This window comes from Canis lupus, chromosome 1 (genome assembly GCF_048164855.1).
Source record: "Canis lupus baileyi chromosome 1, mCanLup2.hap1, whole genome shotgun sequence".
Taxonomy (NCBI): Eukaryota; Metazoa; Chordata; class Mammalia; order Carnivora; family Canidae; genus Canis; species Canis lupus.
Genome location: NC_132838.1, coordinates 86,045,985 through 86,068,071, shown reverse-complemented (window position 1 = coordinate 86,068,071; position 22,087 = coordinate 86,045,985). Strand labels below are relative to the sequence as shown.

The window sequence follows — 22,087 nt, the reverse complement described above, 5'->3', positions numbered from 1 at the left end:
ACTCTAGCCTTATTTCCAGATCTGTCTATTATCTGTTTTTCATTTTGTGGAACTCTAACTTTATGGAAAGTTAGGGTTGGAAGAGGTATTAGAACACATATATTCCAACCAGCATGTTTTACAGCTGTCGTTAATGAGCATTAGGAGAGAAGCTGATGTGTTCAGGTCACAGAATCATGGAGAAGAGTGAGTTGAAACCTCGGGATCTTGATTTCGAGGCCAATACTCCTTCCCTGACTCTATGTTTCTTTCTCTGGAGACTCTGCATCTATCACTGAAAGATCCAGTTGATGCCTGAATTCTTTGAAGCAGCAATGATAGAGTCCTTGGCTTCTATGTGTATCTCACTGGAGACATTCAGATTGCCTCCTCCACTTTCAGCAACTCTGGGACTCTCTCTGCTTCTCCCTAGCAGCCTTGCTGCACATTTTCCCCCTTCATCTCCCCTTGCCTTATTTCCTCTCCCACCAAGGGATATTCAAATGAAGAAGGCCTGCTCTTTGCCCAGAATTAAATCTGATTGTGATTTGTCTTCAAGATATGTGCCCATTTAGCAGCTCAGAGGAACGAGGTCAGATATTTAGAATGAGGAAATTTAGATATTTATAATAAGGAAATCATTATGTGTTGTTGCTAGGGCCTGTTCCCTTTCATAAAATGTTCTGGCATACATGTGGCATCATTTTCAACTAGGCATTTTCAAAGTATGTATAGATTTAGGCTGTGGGAAGTGTAGATTTCCCACACTGAAACTTCTGCAGAGCCTAGTAGACCAAAAAGATTAAGAAAATCCTTATAAGCATAGAATTTTCTAGAAGTATATTGGGCAAACTATAATATAACCTCTTTACAACAAAAGGCTCCAAACGGAAATGTTCTAGGTATTTCAGAAGTGGTAATACTGGAGATGAGAGACCATACATTTAAGAGATTATAACAGCACAGTCATTTTTTGGAAACCTATATAAAGTCATTAGGTAGAGTGATTTCCTTTATTTAAAACAGAGGAGAACCTCAAAGCATTTATCAAGTTTGTTTTCAAAGTTTCTTCCTATAGTTGCGATAGTTGCTATTATAGACAAAATTATCCTGCCACTTTGGTCCGTGGTTCATAGCGATCATATTTTTGTGTGAGGGAGCCATAGTAAAGGGTAGGTAGTTGATCTTCATTAGGTAGAAGAATCATTTTATGTAAGAGTCTGTTTAATACCCATTTTAGGAGACTCTGAGTCCTAAAGGCCAACAAAGGTAATAATGGGGATTCATGAATAACTTTATACTTTTGATGAAACAAAATTTAAATTTACCTTATAAAAGATTGCACAGGATCTGCCAAGTTTTTACATTAGGCTGAAATTGTATCATGCTGATTTTATATTATGCCGGCTGATTTTCAGGCCATTTTGGTCATGTTCATATAATGTTCTTAGTAAAAATTGGAAAGACCATATTGACAATTATTTTCTCAATACATTCCAGTAGTTGTAATCATTCAAAACATGGAATCAAGAAATGACAATAGGAATGGCTTAGTGGTGACAGTTTGAACCAGATATTTAGGAAAGGCCCTTGCCAAGGTTACCCAAAATCTTTTTTAAGGAGGCTTTTTCACCATCACACAAATAGTACATGCGCTGGATTCTTTTCCCTGATTTAATTTAGCTTAATATTATAGATATAAAGATGTCAGGAGATAAAGACACATATTTGCTACTTTTTGTATTTTTTCTCTCCGCTCTCCCTCAACACATTGACATAAAACAGTTCTTCATTCCTGGAACTTTCCTACCTTGGCCTTGATAATCATCCTTTGTCTACTTTTGTTTCTCTGAATGTCCTGTTTTCTTTGATAAACCCATTGTTTTGTTTTTCCGTTTCTTGTTTTTTTTTTCCCCCTTAATTGGGTGTATTCCCCAGAATTAGGCCTGAGCCCATCTCGGGGCACTCATTTACTCCAACTGATTGAACCAGCCCATATGCTGGTAATTGTCAAATTTGTATTTTCAGTTTGGACCTCATTCTTCAAGCAGATAATTTTCCCTTTCCTTTGGAAATCTTGTTGCAAAGTGTATCACCATGTCGGAATCAGTTCCTATGTACAATAGTATGTGTTCTTTGAATAGAAAGTGATAGAAATTACCTCCCTTATTATACTAGGAAATAAATTGTTATTACTGACACATACAGAAGTTCATATACAAGCACACCTTGGGAATGGGAGTTGAATATTTTCTTTTGTTGTTTTATTAAAATCAAATTTTAAAAGTATGTGAGATACTCTTCTTTAGTCTTACAAAAGATCAAGGAAACCTAGCTGCAATCTTGCAAAATTCTGGAAGAAAGCAATTATTTTTCAGATACCATTAACTTAGTTAATACCTTGTATCTCCTTGTAGATGAACATGGTCATGTCCCTCCTGGGGATGTTCTGTCCAACACTTTTTGATTTATTTGCTGAATTGGAAGACTACCATCCCCTCATCGCTCTGAAATGGTTACTGGGACGCATTTTTGCTCTGCTTTTGGGCAACTTATATGTATTTATTCTTGCCTTGATGGATGAGATTAACAACAAGGTAAGTATTATATCTGGATTGTTCTTGGCATCCATGTGTTACATTCCCAGTCTCCAGGTTGCTAGAAATGCCTTTGAAATCTGTGATGTCTCCATCTTTGTTTCCATCACTTTGCATTCTAGATTGAAGAGGAAAAACTGGTAAAGGCCAATATTACCCTCTGGGAAGCCAACATGATCAAGGCCTATAATGCATCACTTACTGGAAATACCACAGGACCACCTTTTTTTGTGCATCCTGCAGATGTGCCTCGAGGACCCTGCTGGGAAACAATGGTGGGACAGGTAATATCACAGACAGAAGTGTACGGCAATTAATGGATTCAAAAAGAGTAGAATCAATGATTTCTTCCATACATGTGGCCTATTTTTTTTTTGTTGCTTAATAAAAAAAAACCCTAAGATTTATTGAAGATTTACCAGGTGCTGGTTGTGAATTTCATATATATTATCTCATGTGGTCCTCATTCCATCTATTGAGGTAAGTACTACTTTTACACCTTTTTTACAATTGTGTTTAAAGAGAGGATATTTTTAAATGGTGTGAGGAGAGCTTTACCTTCTATTTGTGTTATAATAAAGCACCTAGATTTAGATACAGGCTCCAGTGAATATTTAAATGGAACTCCACCTATTATTACCAGTTTTCATTAAAAAAAAAATAGGTTCTCAAAAAAAAAATAGGTTCTCTTGGGAGCACACACTAATACTAATTTCAACAATGTCAATTTTTGTCAAATAACTGTCCCTTAAGTGTTAAAGGAAATACTATTTTAAGTTAGTTGTTTTCATGATGATTATGTAAACGGCCCCAGTCCAAGACTACTGGTGTTTTACCAGAGAAAAGAGGCAATGTTTTGTATGGCTTTCTGCCCAACAAGGGGAACCAAATTAAGCAAAAACAATAGCAATAAACTATTTCATGTCTCCTATTTCCATCCATATACAAATTTTACTTTAGAAAACCTTTAATTTTATCTCATTAGAACTGACATTGCTAATGTGCATTTCATAAACTGATTTTGGACTTTGGTTCATTGATGATGAATAGATACTTTTAAATATGTCATCATGCATCTGCCTGCCTATTGGGCAATATAGTTCAGTTTCAGCAGAAATGTGGTACTGTGGAATTATTTGAATAATTTTTTGCTGTGTACTTATTTTTTGTAATCTAAAAGGAGAAATTGAAAGTATTAGTCTTGTAAAATGGATGTAACTTAAACAATTGTAGATATCATTAGATGCCCTTATGCTCAATTAGATGCTCACCAGACTTAAGCCAATCAATTGTGATTTTAATTGTGGAAAAAGAATAAGAAAAATGTATGTGATGCTAGATACACATCATTGAAGACTGAGTCCAAAATGTGTGGTATGATTAAGGATTTTATTTCACTTTATTTTTAAGCTATCAGGGGTCAGATAAGCTCCTGTATTTCCAGTTACATATTATTAAATACTCAATTTTAAGACATGCACATTCCATACATGTTCATAGAACATACTATGTATGAAATAATAAATGAAATGAAATGAAATGATATGATATGATATGATATGATATGATATGATATGAAGGCTGCCTTTACTTAGGAGAGAGGTGTGCTGATACAAGGTGTGAGTAGATGGGGTAATGGCCCTTCAAAGATGTCCATGTCCTAATCCTTGGAATCTCTCTGACTATGTTACCTTACATGGTAAAATGGTCTTTGCTGATGTGATTAAGTGAAGGGTTTTGGACAAGGAAAATTATCCTCAATTATGTGGATGGACATAATGAAATCACAAGTAGGGACAAAACAGTCAAAGTCAGAAAAACTAGCTGTGACAGTGGAATCAGTTTGGAGAGATATGCTTTTTAGATGGATAAGAAGGGGCTGTGAGCCCAGGAGTGCAGGCAACCTCCATAAGCTCGAAAAGGTGGGGACACAGATTCCTCCCTGATGCGTACACCTTAATTTTAGATTTCTGACCTCCAAAAGTATAAGAAAATAAATTCATGTTGTCTTAAGCCATGAAGTTTGTGGTAGTTGTTTTGGTTTTCGGGATTTTTTTAGATTTTATTTATTTTAGACAGAGAGAGCATGAGTATGAGCAGGGGAAGGAGCAGAAGAGAGAGGGAGAAGTAGACTCCCTGCTGATCAGGGAGCCTAATGCAGGACTCCATTCCAGGACCCTGAGATCATGACCTGAGCAGAAGGCAGATGCTTAACTGACTGAACCACCAGATGCCCTGTGGTAATTTGTTATAACAGCAACAGGAAATGAATACACCAGAGTACATAGTGTTCTTCTGGGTTTCAAGCATCTCTGAAGTGATGTCTGGTCATGGTGCTTTCCACAACTTATCACATCTAGGCTGCTCCTTGAGTCTTCAGCTTAACTTGAAAGAAATGAAAAATAGGGAAAAAAAGTTTTTTTTTTCAAAAATTCAAAAAAGTTTGAGATGTTCTCTTCTATATATCCTAGAATGCAGACTGGCAGGTGGGCTAAGAAATCTTCAACAATCTTGATAGAGCAGACTATAAAGAATAATATTGAGGCTGCTACTTCTGAGGAAAAGGAAGTGATTTATTAGATAAGAATGCCAATGCAATCCAGGAGGATAGTTATGTCTTGTCTCCAATTACGCAGAAGCTTCTGTGTTGGTCTGGTGTATACAGATTTAAAATAAAAGGAAGGTCACTTATTTGATTCTTCTTGGGATTTTGCTGTTTGTCTTGTCCTTTAAAGAAAATCCCATCTTCAGTGCTTTTACTTGCTTCATCATCTTTCCTCACTGCCCCCCACCCCTGTCTGTTTCACCTTCCTTTCCCTGAAGGAGCATTCAATACTTGTGGGAAAGTCTGCAGGAGCTGGCCCAGAGGTGTGGTTTTGAACAGAATGTTGTTGAGGGAGTTGTAGAGTCCATGGGGACGAAGTATCCTGAGTACTGGAAAGTCTGGTCTTTAAGAAATCAATATCTATATCCATCACCTAGAAACATTTCATTTAACCATTTAAACAAACAAAAAAACTGACTCCAAGAGTACATGTGTGGCTCAGTCAGTTAAGCATTCGACTCTTGATTTCGGCTCAGGTCATGACCTCAGGGTCGCCAGATCAAGCTCCGAGTCTTGCTCTGTGCTCAGGCAGAGTCTGCTTGAGATTCTCTCTCTCACCCTCTGCCCGTCCCCCAACTCATATATGCTATCTCTTTCAAATAAATAAAACCTTAAAAAAAAAAAGTGACTCTAGGAGAAACAGTAAAGGCATTTGCTTTGCATGTAATGTTGGAGAAATTACACTCATTCATTGTTCCCTAAGAACATTCCAGAAGTTTCCTCTACTCCTCCATGGATGCCCTCTGCTTTGTGTCTTCAAGGATGATATGAGATTCAAACCTCTCCGTCTGAATATAAGATAATTTGGCAGTTCCTTTATCCCTCTACAGAACCTCAAGATGTAGCCCATCTCTGATGGCATTTGAGAGGTAGGCAGGGAAGCCACCCTTGGGAGATTGCTATATAAACCTATATATTGAGGTGTGTATTATGGGGAAGGAGAAAGCAGCCAACAACTAAACAGAACAACAATGGCTAACATTTATTGGATGCCTATAATGTGCCCTGTGCTGTTTCCTTGAATTTTTAAATTACTCTTTGAGATAAGTTATATTACTATTTTTGTTTTTCTGGATGAGGGGGCTGCGACCTAAAAAGCTAAAATAATTTGCTCAGCTTTTAAAGGCAGTCAGTGGCAGGAGTCCAAATTTAACCTACATAGTCTGATTAGAGTTTGCATCCTGGTCTATAGTGCTGAATTGTTTTTAGAAACATAATGAGCATTAGCACATACTCTCCAAATTCCTGCCATGGAACATCTAGAGTCTGGTGGTCCTTTGTGATGCCCCTTGACTGTATGTTCTTCTTTTCTGCTAATGACTCTTAGGTTTACTGATCAAAGTTGCCAAGACACTTTAACTAACTGCCATGAATAGGAAGCTCTGAGGTGTGGGGTGTGGTGCTCAACAGGAGACCTGTGTGGAGACTATGCTTTCATCCTGACTAGCCTGCTAGGGATTTGGATTGGTGCCCCTGAGGTGGCCTGGGCCACTTTTTGGGGGATTCTCTTTCCTATAAAGCATTGTATTCTTTCTATGATTTGTGAATAAATCTTATGTTTTGGTATAATGCTTGAATCCTCTTCTGGCATTTTATATGACAGAACACTGCTTGAAAAAAAAAAAAGGATTTCAACCAGTGGGATGAAGAAGTTTAGGAAGATGTGGAAGACTTTGAAATGGCTCTGAAATTTTCTCTTACCTGTAAAAGTCCTCATGACATGGTGATGGAAGCTAAAAAATATCCCTCATCGCCTACCTCTAATTGATACTAGTTATTAGAATCTGAACTCAAATTGCCTGGGGAATGAAAAAAAACAAGAATAGAAAGAGAAAAATTATAGCCAGAAATAACTGCAGGAGTTTGCTATCATTCAATCATTTATTCCATATTTATCGAGTGCAAGTCGAGAGCCAGGTGGCATGCTGGATACTACAGGTACAGTGGGCCCAAAGTTGCCTGGTTCCCTCACTTTTGTGAAAACTTCAAGTTTTTGAAGAGAGGAGGGGAACAAAGCCATTAATTAATTATGCAAAATTTGCAAATTTATAATGATAACAAAGTACTACAAGAATGAAATGCATGGAATCTGAGAATTTTTAGGGAAGCTCACCCTTGTCAGTGAGGTGAGGGAGACTTTCCTAAATCAGTGGTGTGTATTCGTTGGCATAAACTGAGTCAAGAGGTGAAGTTACAATGATTCAGTGGAGTGAAGTCCCATGCAAAGGCCCTGTGACCAGAAGAAGTATGGAAGATGAGGATCTGAATGAAATCCAATGGGCCTGGAGTGAGAAAGAGGGATGAACAATACTAGAGGAATAGGGGGAGCTAGACAGGAGTCCGATTGTATAGAAGCTTTCAGATTATGCAGGAACCTTACACTCTCTTGGCCCACCTTTTACTCCATCTGTTCTACGGCAAGCCACTGCATGCAGCTGTTACCTGACAGCATCTCAGCTGAGCTGTATGCATACTCCCCATCTGACCTTCAAAGTTTCTCTGTTGTCATCACGTAGGGGTGTTAATACACTTGGGGACATCCTTGACTAATGGGAATGGTTCCTGATGAAGGACCATCGATATGTCCCTCTTCTCTCACCAGCATGGACAATTCTGAGGCTTATTCTATCAGCTTCTCGATTTCCAGGTGGGTCCCAGAAGAAGAAGACTCACTTGCCCCTGCACTGACAGATTTTAATAAGCTCTTGGGCAAAAGCTTTCCTTCCTTCTGTTTCATTCTTCCCAACCTCCTCTCCCTTTCTTTGACACCACTTCCCAAAATATACTGCCAGCTTATAAGCCCTTGTCACAGGTATTACTATAGGCAAAAATTAATATTAGTTTTAAAATTTGTATTTTTAAGGTTTTAATATAATAATTTTTGTTTGGGTTATATTTATGTTTTAGTTACCTACTATTTATGACAGAATATAGTAGTAGCAGTTATCTTTTAAGAATAAGGCATGTTAAAGTTAAAAGAAATATGAGATAAATTATATTTCATATGGTACTTGGACAGATCAAGAATCATGGAGGTGTACTAAAAAAGAAAAAAAGAATCATGGAGGTGGTAGACAATGATCTGGTGTTCAGGAAGTGTTGCTCTTAAGTATGAGGCTGGAAATCAACCTAATGACTGCTAGTCAAACGGCCCTTTGCCCCATTAGAAAATTTTTTCTTACTAGTTATTTTGGAGGGGGGATTATATAGGTAGTTCAAAATAGAAACCAAAAGACTTCAGAAATTATAGAAGAACACTAGTATTTCTGGCAAAAAAAAATTATTATTAGATATTCAGTGTCTGTAATCTTAGGACATAAATTATTGAGAAGGAAAAGAAAAGGAAAATCAGAGGATCATAATGAACATTTATAATTGTGTGTCTATTCCTATATTTATCACTTATTGTCATAGGGGTTCCACAAGGAAATAGTGAACTGTCCCTCTAATCCACAGAACATACCCTTTTGCACATAAATTTAAGTCCACACCACTGAGGTAACCAGTTTATAGTTTTCCAGAACTTTCTATGCATATATGTATACATATATGCCTATATATATATATAGGAGTTTTTGTCAATAAATGAGTTCATACACATATCCTATTTTGTAAATTTAAAAAAAAATCCATTTCTTTTTTTTTTTTTTTAATTTATTTATGATAGTCACAGAGAGAGAGAGAGAGAGGCAGAGACACAGGCAGAGGGAGAAGCAGGCTCCATGCACCGGGAGCCTGATGTGGGATTCGATCCTGGGTCTCCAGGATCGTGCCCTGGGCCAAAGGCAGGCGCCAAACCGCTGCGCCACCCAGGGATCCCAAAAAATCCATTTCTTATCAGAGCATAGCATTTTAGGACTTTTTAAAGTTTACTGAGGTATGATTCACATACCACACATTCCACCCATTTAAAATACATAACTCAATGGTTTCTAGTGTATGTTCCTATTTTTCAACATTTTAATTGACTGTATATATTTCCTTCTGAAAATTTCATATTTGTGCCATTTACCACTCTCTTTCCTTATTGGATTGCCCATCTATTGTCGGACTGATTTACAAACATCTTTAGTATTAGGAAAACTAATCCTGTGTCACGTATGCCGTTTCTCAAAGTTCATCTTTTTAACTTTATAAATATTGCTGTTTGCCAAATTAAAACTTTACACTTACGTGTGGTCAATATATTCCTGGTTGTGTTTCTCGTGTCATGCCTATAAAATCTTCTCGGTAAGGAGACTTTTGATACAGTGTTTTTGGAAGTAGAGATAATTACTTTTATTTATTTATTTATTTTTTTAATTTTTTTTTTTTTTTTTTTTTTTTTTTTTTTTTTTTTTTTTTATGTATGATAGTCACAGAGAGAGAGAGAGAGGCAGAGACACAGGCAGAGGGAGAAGCAGGCTCCATACACCGGGAGCCCGATATGGGATGCGATCCCGGGTCTCCAGGATCGCGCCCTGGGCCAAAGGCAGGCGCTAAACCGCTGCGCCACCCAGGGATCCCGAGATAATTACTTTTAGACTAATAAAATAAGAGTGAAACATTCTTCACTTGCTAGATGTGCCTAACTATTTTTTTAACTATTACTTGCTGTTTCTAAGCTAATACTATGCAGAGGCATAACAAACCTGGTCTCAATGCTATGGTCATTTGAAGGGAGAAATGCTCACTTTAATCTGGATAATATCTTGACAGGAATTTGTGCGGCTGACTGTTTCTGATGTTCTGACCACTTATGTCACGATCCTCATTGGGGACTTTCTCCGGGCATGTTTTGTGAGGTTTTGCAATTATTGCTGGTGCTGGGATTTGGAATATGGATATGTAAGTATAATACTCATTTTTCTCTTGTCAGATTATCCCTTTGTGGTTTATCATTTGTACATCCTATGCCAGAACTAAAAATTAGGAGGTGGGACCACCTGTTAGATGTTAATAAATGAAGACCAGGTGTCAGACTTGAGCATCACAGTTTATGATATTCTAGTAAAGTGAATTAAAGCAGTGGACCTCAACTTGTCCATGAATATGATGAACGCTGTCAAGCTGGGACCCACAGCCAGCCCCCTCCACATGAAGCTTGCTGACACTTCTAGAAGCCGGGCAAGATGGGTGGTATCAACTGCATATTCTATGAATTCCTTTGAATTCTACTAAACAGACTCCCACAGTTAACTGTGCAGTGCATTGGGCGATAAATGGATCCAGTAAATAGGGTGCTTGTTTCATAGAGCTCACAGGCTGAGAAGAGCTCAGTGGAGAGACAAGCAGGGAGCTGTGGAAGTTTTGAGGAAGGCCCAGGGTGCTGAAAGGTGGACCTGAACTTGAGCAAGTTGACTTCCTTTCCCACAGCAAGGACACAGGTTTTTCTGAACCACACTGGCGTTGACTTCATTCCCAGTTCAGCCTCTGTGCACAACCTCTGTTCCCTCCCCTACCCCACAAAGTTCAAGTGAGACAACAGAACACATATCACTCTTCAGTCTCCCCCATTCCCAGGTGATCATTGTCCTTCTTTTGCATCGCTAACAGTCATCGTGGGAACTAGGACCTGAAGGGTGGACTGTAATCTTTTGCTTAAAATCCTCCAATGGCTTATAAGTACTTAGAATGAATCCCAAATCCCCTTCTAAGGCCTTATAGGATCTGGAGTTGTTTTTGTTTTTGTTTTTGTTTTTTCCTTTCTTTCTTTCTGAGCTCATCATCTACCACTGTTGCTTTTGTTCTTGCTTTGTGAAGTCCATAAACGTTGGAACTCTTTCTTATGCTCAAACACAAGACGATTCTTGCATCTATTCTAGCTGGTATTCCGTGTAGGGGTGCAGATTCCTAGAATTCGGCTTGGCTGATGCCTTCTCATCAGTAAGGACTCAGCTAAATATGTCACCTCCTTCGAGCTCTGTTCCGTCCTTCCCATCTAATGTAGCCTACCAGACTCTCCCTTCAATGCCCTGCTTTATTTTCTTCATGTGGTGTATAACTATCTGACATTTTCTTTTAAAGATGTGCTTAAAATCTATCTCCCTTCCCTCTGTTGGAATGAAAGTGCTATGCAAACAGAAGCCTTGACCTCCATGCTGACAACTATGCTCGTCACATGGCAGGCATTATCTGCTGACTGTCTGCTTCAGTGGTAAACCCATCCCCATGCCCTCTAAGTCTCTGGGCAGGTCCTATGCTCAGAAATGTTTTCAAGACACTGGGCTGGATCCTCAGCATGGCTATCTGACTTTGAGATTGTACCTTTAATTAGGTCATCTCTGTCATCCTCACTGAAAGTGCCCGTGGGATGAGCCAAAAGTGGTTAGGTAATGCTCTTTGGTGAGCGCCCGTGAGGTAATGCTATGGATCCAGGATGTTATTGTGCCTTCCCATTCCCTGCTATGAGGTATGCAGTTGGCTTGGTTTCATTTCTATTTTCCTTGTCTGATTCAGCTCTTCTGAGGCAGACATAAAAATTGCCATATCTTTCTTAGGCCATTGCCTGGCTTATGCTTGCCTTTTATCCCTTACTGCTTTCTTCCTAAGTGCTAGAGAATTTTGCTTCAAATATGAAGTCAATAAAACATGACCTGGATGCATAAAAGCTGTAATTAAATGACTGTAATTTATTATTTATTGAGTGCTGACAGTGCTCTTGGGTTAGTACAAAGTACAGGAAAATAGACAAGTTCTTGTTTTAGGTCACAGAGAATTTTCTTCCATGTGACTTTTGGAAGGCTCCTCAGAAAGAAACACAGCATCAAAACAAATTTTGAACAGTAAAGGGTGGGTGGTGCATCTTTGATGCTGATCCTATTATCATTGGCCCATCAGTTAGAGAGCTGACACAGTTGAGTGCCTACTAGGTGTGAATCAGTGTGAGCAAACCTCTGTGCCAGGTGATAAGGGGATTCAGAGATGTAAAAGATGTAAGCTTAAGGAGATGTTGCAAACTTGGGCTCACTGCCTAGATTCAGCATGTATTTTCTTTGTCTGCAAAGTGTTTTCATTTGTTTGTTTTGGTTTTTTTAATAAGCTCCTATTTTAAAACTGGAAGTTTTACATTTTAAAAAATATGGATTTCTTGCTTTTCTTGACATATTGGAAGGGCTGGCAACATTCAATCCATATCCCCACCTGGGAGTGATTGGCTGGAGTGAGAATCCACTGCCCTGTACAGATGGAATATTAATCCACTAATTCCTCACACTCTTTACAACCATTTAATCCTGTAAGCTCTCTCCTTATCAATGAAGAGCAGAAAATGTAAATGCTGTAGGAGGAACCAACACTACATGACTTTGGGGGTGGAGGGAGGGAGGGAAGATGAGAGGGAGAAAGTGATAGAGAGAAAGACAGAGACAGATCAGAAATGCAAAGACTCAAAGACGTGCTAGAGGAAGAGGCACTTGAGCTAGTCTCGGGGAAAGGAACAGAATTTCAAAGATCCAGTGGAAGCAAGGATTCTCAGTGGAGGGACCAATGTAAGATGGGGCCCAGCAGGTGCAAAGTATGGGCAGTGCAGGCAGAGATGCAGAAATCTCAGCTGGGGCTGTCATAGAGGGTAAGAAGCTGATGAGAATGTTTCTCTAATATTCTCCTGGATACCCTAATTGAAAATATATCCATAGAGTACCTGTCATGAAGTAAAGAAGACAGAGAAGATACTTTTGAGATGTCTTTCAAGAATCGAAGAGAAAGATGTGTCCATTTCCACACCCCAAAAAATTCTTTTTGAGTTCCAAAAATAATAGTGGTTCATTATAGAAAATCTAGAAAATCTAGTGTAAGCTAAACATGGAAATAAAAATCACAGGCAATCTCACCATTAAGTAAGCATTACTTATTTGGATTACTTGAGTCATAGAATATTAGTGTTTATTTATATGTAAATAATAAAGTACTATGGATTTTTATAATATACATATTTTTATAAATTTTTTATTAAAAGGTATATATATTTAATAGCTGGTTACCTACTTTTTTTCCTCTGTGACCATTTCCCTATGGCCACAGACTTCATTTATGATAGTTTTAAATGACTGTGCGATATTCTATAAACGAACAAACTATAATTATTTAATTTTTATTGGCTATCAGTAAAACATCTAATTTTTAATTATTATAATAAATGTTGCTCTTACATTTATTTATATGCACATGGTTGAATATCTTCACAGATAAGTTACAGTGGTATGCACAGATAATTTCCTTTTTTAAAATAAAGATTTTATTTATTTGATTTTTTTTTAATTAAGTAAGGTTTGTTTACTCAACAACTTTTTGAAAAAAATCAATGCCAAGTAATCCTTTATCACAATGATAAAAGGCAAGCTTTTGAATATTATGGCTCTTTAAGGATCATGTCTGACCCATAGAATTACCTGCTACTGCACAGTAGCTAAGTCTTAAAAGTAGATATGAAAGATTCCAAAAAACACAAAACAAAACAAAACAAAACAAAAAAAAAGAAAGATTCCAATACAATGAAATTAACAGAATTCCAATTTTAAACTTTACAACAACTGGTCAAGTGAATAACATTGAATGAATATTTAAACTGAGGTGAATTGAGAGAGAGAACACAAGCAGGGGGAGCAGCAGAGGGAGAGGGAGAAGCAGACTCCCTACTGAGCAGAGTCTGATGTAGTGCTCCATCCCAGGACCCTGAGACCATGACATGAACTGAAGGCAGATGCTTAGCGGACTGAGCCACCCAGACACCTCCACAGATTATTTCCTTATGAGAAATTTCTCTAAGTTGAATTACTCAGTCCCAGAGAACATACCTTTAAAATGAAATCCATTCACTTTTATTACAACAGCTTCTGTAAAAACTAAACTTTGCTGACTCTGGCATCAGATTCAGTGATCCATGGAATATTAACGTTCAGTGGAATTTTAACATAATCAAGCATACATCCCTTTATTTCACATCTGAAAAATTGAAGGCTTGTGTATTGAAGTGAGCTGCTTCTGTTTGTGTAGCCAGGGACTAAACAAGGGCAATGAAGTATTTTTCTGGACACAGCCATTATGTTAAAAATGCTGAATTATATACAGATTGTATCAGAGTAAATTATATTAGAAGTGACCCTGTATATTTTTGCAATTATAAATTTATGGCTAAAGTATTATGACAATAAACCTATAAAGATGGACTAAGGTGGGAAAATTGATGGCTAGGAGCAGGCTGTTAGACCACGTAATGTAAGTTAATCTTTCCTAAGGCTTCTCCAAGCATAGCAGACAGTTCTCAATGTTTCTTAAGTGTTCACTGACTCATAGAAAGTGGAATCGTTGCTCCCAGGAGGGATTTTAACCACCCAGATTCAGCATGACTGTCCTAAAACCTCTTGGAAACTCTGGGTTTCCTGCAGTAGCTAGCTCAACACAGAATGTCTTAACTTTCAGCTTAATTGTGTTGTTACTGTCTTTGCCATTTATTAATAAAATAAGTAGCAGGGGCTCTTGGGTGGCTCAGTTGGGTAAGCATCTGCCTTTGACTCAAGTCATGATCTGGGGACCCTGAGATGGAGCCCCACATTGGGCTTCCTGTTCATCAGGGAGCTTGCCTGTCTCTCTCTCTCTCTCTCTCTCTCTCTCTCTCTCTCTCTCTCCTCCTTTCCCTGCTCATGCTCTCTCTCTGTCTCTTTCTCTCAAACAAACAAATAAAATCATGAAAAAAAATTTAAAAATAGGTAACAGATATCTAAGAAGAAATAGAATTGAATACATAGCATGGAGTAGAATATGTTGAAACAAATTAAAACCTCACCATCTTATTTTAAAGTTATATTTTTAAGGTGGTCTTTTTAAGATTTATATAAATGGAAAATAGAAGAGATTTCCCTGAGATCTGATGAAAGATTATCCCTAAACAAGAGCCCTATGACTAACAGACCATAAGACTAGATTCTATGTTATATTATATTGTATACTTTCATGTAGTATTTATTATATGTGAGAACTTCTACAAAATACTTTGCATATATTATTCCATCTAGTCATAGCAGCAACACTATGAGGTAGATTTTTTGCTACCTTACAGGCTTAAGCGATGTTTAATAATTTGCTTAAAGACAGATAGCTGGTCAGTGGTGGAGCTAGGACTCACCACTCCTATCTAATCGACTTCAAAGCTCTCAACCAGATTTCAGTCATGTTGAATTTTCACTGTTAACGCTTAACCCTAGAAATTTCAAGGACTCTGTCAAATCATGATTCATGAGCCAGTCTGTGGCATTTGTAACTCAAAGCACTCCCAAGATTAGACAGGTCACTTGCAATAATGGAGTTACAGGAGGGATTGTGATAGAGAATTAGAAATAAATAGGTGTTCTCTGGCTGTGAATGAGACATTATTTAGCAGTCCAGGATGATGTCATGCTAAAGGATCAGTAGGAAATCTTGAGTATCTCATGAAGGGTTGACTGCATGAGGAAGGGGACAGCACAGTCTGGATTTGAAATTCCACTTGAACATTGGTTGGAGTCTGTCTGCAGCAACAAGGGGTGGGTCATCCTAGTAGATGAGGCTAGGACTTGTCCTAGATCAGTAGGTCTCAAATTTGAGGGTGTACCAGAATCCCCCAAAGGCATGTGAAAACACAGTGTTTCTGATTCCACCAAAGCTGGGGGCAGGTTCTGGAGAATTTACTTTCCTAACTAGTTCCCAGGTGGTGCTGCTGCTTTTGGTCTGGGGACCATGCATAAGAACCATTGATCCAGAGTGATTTTAGATGTGAGAAGTGAGATTCGTACATCAGACAGGACGTTGTAATGATAGAATTCTCTCTGAGATATTTCATGATAGCCACAGGTTAATGATCTTTCTCAAATGATGAAACTTACAGAGAGGATGGGTTTTCCTAGGCACTTCAGTCCAATTCCAAACATCTGTCTTCCCTATGGATAGATGACTGACTCTCACCCACCACAAGATCCAGAAATAAAATAAGATAATTTTCAATCCCTTGATTATTATAAAGTTATTATAGACCTCAGCCTAAATCCGAATGGGATCTTCTTTGGCTGGGGCCTAAATAGCTTATTAGGGATGAGCGACCCTTAGTGACTTTGTTATATGCATCTCATTTGAATAATTTCATTTCTCAGGTTTCAAGAAAACCTATTTCTCCCCAAGCCTCATTTACCTTTAAGCTTTTTATGTTTTAGAGGCAATTAAGCATACATATTACAAAATGATTTACACTTGTATTATTAAAGCATCGCTTTTAAAACTTTAAAATGCAATATAATCTCACGTTTTTATTAAATCCAACTCTAAAAGAAGGAGCATTGAATTTGTGTGTGTATATGTGTGTGTCTGTGTTTGCCTTTCTACTTTCTTTTTTTGTTTTTTTAAATTTTTATTTATTTATGATAGTCACACACACGGAGAGAGAGGCAGAGACACAGGCAGAGGGAGAAGCAGGCTCCATGCACCGGGAGCCCGACGTGGGATTCGATCCAGGGTCTCCAGGATCACGCCCTGGGCCAAAGGCGGGTGCCAAACCGCTGCGCCACCCAGGGATCCCCAGCCTTTCTACTTTCGTTTGATGTTTAGAGTGAGATTTTCTGAGTTTAACTCATACAGAGTTCAGTTCCATTTCTAAAGTGTTTACAGAGAAGCAATTCTTTAATAACTGGGTCTGATTTTTCAACCAATTACAGATCTCAGATTAGAAAAGCATCTTAGAAATGATCTAGTTCAGAAGTTGCCGGACTTTCTCTGTAAAGGGCTGGGTAGTAAGCAGTTTCACTTCTGCAGGTGTGATATTATGATATAACAAGAAATATATATTTTGGTCTCTTATTTCCAGCTCCTGGCCAGCGCTTCTAAACCTTTTTCTAATTCTCTGAGCAATATAGGTTCTAGGATCATATTTTGTTCCAATATTTGGTCTTTGACCCTGGTTCCTGATACAGAGCCCCTACATTCCTTGGGTTTTCCTGGGTGATAGGAACATTGCTTACTCTAATGAGGCAATGCCTGGTGACTCCTGGGTAGCATCAGGATGGGGGATGGTCACCAAAAAGAGCAGGCTGTTATTAGAAGCTTGAAACTTTCAGCCCCATTCCTCCATCCTCTGGGGAGGGAAGAGGGGCTAGAGAATGAGTTAATAATTGATCATGCTTACTGAAGAAGTCTCCATAAAACTCCCTGACCTATGGGGTTTGGAGAGCAGTCTTGGGGAACCGAGTCCTTAGCCTGTAGAGTCTGCTCTTACTCTGGACAGTCAGTATCAGAACAGAGATAAGCGGTAGGGCATCCAGCTTAGGTCCACAGGGAACCTAGGCATTGTTTGGTATGGAGGTTAAAACCCACACATCTGTGTCAGAAATCCTGTGAGAAGAGTAGAAAACCCGAGGTTTTGCTTTCAGGTGGCCATTTGGTCACTGTGCAAACTTTTAAACTTTCCTATTTAAGTGCCAAAGAACCACAAATAACAAATCAACAAATGAATGCAGCTATTAGCTAGTAAATCTTTGTTTACAAAAACAGGTGGCGGTCCAGATTTGGCACATGGGCCATAGTGTGACAACCACTGACTGACCTAGTTCATTTCATCAGTTTTATCTGTGAGGAAACTGAGGCCTGACAAGATAAGCAGCTGGCCCAGCTCATCCAACTAGGACATGGCAAGGCAAAGTTTAATACTCAGGTGTGAATCCCAGACAAGTGTTTGGACCACAAACCCATTTGGTACACTGGGAATGCCTTATACCCATTTTCTTCATCGGGTGAATTTGTGCATCAAAAATGACATTCCTTCTGTTGTCCCTGCTGCAAACACTGTATGCGAATGAGGCTTCCCAGTATCTTTTGTGTTTTTCTAGACACCTAGTTATAAAAATATCTCCAGTGGTTTTGAAGAAGGTTATATGTTCATGAGAGCAAAGAGAATATATTTCTAAAAGGTTGATTTTTAAAAAAAATTTTACATAGTTTGGTGGGTTAAATCATGGCACCATTTTAAAGAGGCCAAAGATGAAGGTTTGATTCTTGAACTGACACACAGTTGTTCCAAGGCCACAGATGGCACAGGCCACCCAACTGAGCATTTGTCATATGTGTTCTGTGAGCTTAAAAGGCATCAGCGGGGAGAAAATGGGTGGTCCAGAGCAAAGCCCTCCTGGGGAGGGAGAAAGACTCAGAATTAATGTTTCTAGAGATTAGAAGCAGTTTATGTTTCTCCATGAGGAACTAACACACTGCTTTCATTGTGGATTTTTAGAACAAAAACTATTAACCTAACCTCCTCACGTCTTGTGAATGTTATGCTTCTAGATAATCTGAGAACCAGCAAAACCTTGTTTATACAATCCAGGTCATCTTTGTCCTGCTTATTATAACAGGGCTGTGTAAAAAAAAATAAAAAAAAAATAAAAAAAAATAAAAAAATAACAGGGCTGTGTATTATTTCATTACATATTGTCTTATCATTTTATCTTGTTATTTAACCATTCTTTCTGTTTACGCCCTGAATCTGTTACAAGGCATATGATCCATATCTTTCCCAAAAGTACTTCTGCCTTTTGGAGAAAAAATGACTTCAAGAACTCTTGAGGCAAAGAATCCAAAAGCTGTGAAGGTTTTGTTGGGGTTCCAAGTCAGGGAACTGTTCCATCTTCTTACAGATATTTTTTTGAGAGGGGATGTTTCTTGGGTTTGAGAACTGTTGCGATCCATCACACAATGAGTATGCAGGTTTAAGTGTGTGTGCATGTGGTATGCTCTGTGTGTGTATGTATGTGTGTATTGGGAGGGAGTTATTATGGGGATATATATGGTCTGAAGCCACTCCTGCAGAGGCCAAGATCTAGGACAGGATTAGGGACCTGCCACTCTTTTGGTCTTTCTTTCATGGTCTTCTTGGTGGTCTCAATTCACATTTTTTAGCTTTTTTCCTTTTCTCTTATTACCTACCAGTTGGTTTCCTATTACTCCCATTGATAGAAGCTTTCCTTCTAGGCTGTCTGATGTGTTACCAGGAAGCTTTTGGACAGGCCACCCTGGGAGATCCCACCTCAGTTCCTACTGGTGGGCACTCTGCACAAAAAAACAGCCCAGTGTTGCTGCCCTAAGCGGGATGGTATTACCTAGGAGACAAACACTGGATATTGGATTAAAAAACTTCTTAAACTTCTATTCTATTTCTCTATATTTATTTTATTGTAAAAGAAATTCACATTTTTGGAGAAAAGTTTTAAAATATGCAAACTTAAGGAAGGAAACAAAAGTCATAATTTATCACCTACCTATAAGACATATTAATTTTGTTGGTCATTTTCAGGTCTTTTCCTTATGTGTGATTACATATTCAGTGGATAAAAATAATGAATGTGTAATTTTATATCTTTGTCATTTAACATTAACTCCTAGTTTTCTCTGTATATATAAATATTCTTCAAACAGTGATTGTAATTAGGTGCAATCCATATTACAGTATAGATATACTATATTTACTTAACCAATATTGGATATGTAGATGGTTTCATCTCTGTTAAAATTTGTCAGAATTTAAGATCAATTTGTTAAAACAAATTCCTAGAAGTAGACTTACAGGGTTAAAGAGAATGAGGTTTTTTAAGCTTTTCATATATATGGCCAAATTGTTTTTCTAAAATGTTGTTCCAATTTTTCCTTTCCCCAGCCATGTAGGAGAGAGAGCCCGCTGGTCCACATTTTCATAACATTGAATGGCTGCTTTAGAAAATGAGACTTACTGTGTTATAAAGGGTGCTTTATTATTTTATTTGTTGCTGATTATTTATCATATCAATTACTCTGCTATTGTTGCTGTAAGGAAGCAGTTGAGAGCCTCGCCATACATGCAGAAACATGAAACCCTTGTCTTTCAATTTTCACCGTTGATATGCTAATCCAGTGAATGTTTGTGTCTCCTGTAGCCCTCGTACACTGAATTTGACATCAGCGGCAACGTCCTTGCTCTGATCTTCAACCAAGGCATGATCTGGTAGGTCAGCTGGTGGACAGCATATCACTTGTAGAAAAGCGTCAGTGATCATTATTGCATAAAGCACAGTAGCCTGGTGTCAGAGAAGTCCCCGGTCTGGTCTAACTCAACAATTGCCTTTGCAAAGTAGATTGCTAGGAAAAGCTATATAACATATATAATATATAGTATATAACATATATAATATATATTGTATATATGTCTTGGAATGTATATACTATATTTTTTCATATACTATATTTATATAATATAGTATATATAACATGTTATATATAATTATATATGTTATGTAATATTATATAATTATAGTACTATATGAATATAGTATATATACATATATATTTTTTCATATCTTAACTCTTGGTCCTCAAAGACATCTGCCTGTTTTGCAGAGCATTCCTTTATCAAATACTGGGAGACTATTTCTACTTAGTAGATTATTTGAAGACTTTTATACTTTTGTATCTTCTGACTCCAGGGTCTAACAGTAAAACATTAATGATCCCATAATCACATGTAAAGTGTGAAATAAATTAATGTAAGACCCTTCTGAGGAACTTAATTTCTTTTGTCATTATTGAGTATATTTAGAGTACAACTTGTTGCGACTTTTAAAAATAATATCTTACCAAATCCGGTAGTTCATGGAGATGAAACACATGTTTTAGGATGGTCAAGCTAAAAATATGATCTTTATTTTGTAGCTTGCCTCACAGGCCATTTGCACATCAGAATTATGTCTTTTGATGTACAAAGGATTGTCATATCTTTTATTAAATGAAAGCATTTTCACTGTAAAGCTTGTCAGGTTAAGACGAGCTGATACAGTAGAACTGTTTTTGAGTTTAAAAATTGAACCACAGCATGTGATTCATCTGGGGACCAGGTGGTCTTGGAAATCTGTCGCTCTTAACTAAGAACACCCAACACACAAGCAGTTGCAATTGAGCTTCTTTATCCTACCCACACATGTTTAACATAACACTGTGCCACTGACCACACCATTGTCCTATAAACAGGTACCAGTAACTCCGTTCAAGTTTTGCACAAGCTTTCCCTATCACTTAAATCCTTCAACTGTAGCTGGATTGAATTATTAAACCATTGCAATACTGGACCTCTCTGCAAATGTTAAAATGATCTTGCTTCAGTAATATAAAGACCATAGCCATGCCAGCCATGGCAGGCCCCATCATCCTGCCTTGGGGGCTGTCCATTTCCTGTGCCTCACTAGGTCAATACATATGAAGGAAAAGCTATAAAAATATTATATTCTCCATTATCAGGTATGTTTAAAAATTCAATTCCTGTCCTCTTGCTTTTTAAATTTTGCAAGTTATGGCTCATGCACCCAGAGAATCATTAAAGAGTGAAATGTACCTTTCATTCTCCAAGCAGGGAAGAAAGCCAAGGTGGCCCAACATATGTCCACCGGCAGAGAGAGTAAAGGGAGCAGCTTCTGTGAGTTCTAGATCTTTTATTTTCTGGAGGGGATTGTGCTGTCATAGCAGAAAATGGCGGAACATTGCACCCAGAACAATGAGAAGCCATCACCTAATATTAGTTTTAAAACTCCCTGCCTTTTACACAGAGTGTCACAAATCCCTCAGGCCTGGCAGGTGCCATTTGTGCAGACATATGCTGCATGTCTGTTTCTTGTCCTTTCATAGCTAAGTCAACAGATTGGCTTAGAAATTCATTTTCGTTATCAGAAAAGCTGTTGTAATGACTGGACTGATTGGTTTCACTTACCATTTTGCAACTATTTAGTACACTATTGTTCATGGTGAAATTCTTAAATATCTACACATCTCCCTCCTTCTCCCATGGGCAGAACTATTATCAAAATCTCTCCACTAGCCCTGCACTATCGCTTTCTATGTATTCATCCTTTAGATACTGGTCAAGTCTTACTTCTTGGTAGTCCGAAAAGGACAT

At 38.0% G+C, this 22,087-nt stretch overlaps 1 protein-coding gene across 1 annotated transcript in view; it reads left to right on the top strand.

Moving 5' to 3' along the window:
* Positions 1-22,087, top strand: part of TMC1 (transmembrane channel like 1) — a 118,405-nt gene that overhangs the window by 78,614 nt on the left and 17,704 nt on the right. The window contains exons 12-15 of the mRNA XM_072779409.1: positions 2,397-2,576; positions 2,699-2,860; positions 9,880-10,008; positions 20,082-20,149. Coding sequence (XP_072635510.1) covers positions 2,397-2,576; positions 2,699-2,860; positions 9,880-10,008; positions 20,082-20,149 — 539 coding nt within the window. The remainder of the gene's footprint in view (positions 1-2,396; positions 2,577-2,698; positions 2,861-9,879; positions 10,009-20,081; positions 20,150-22,087) is intronic.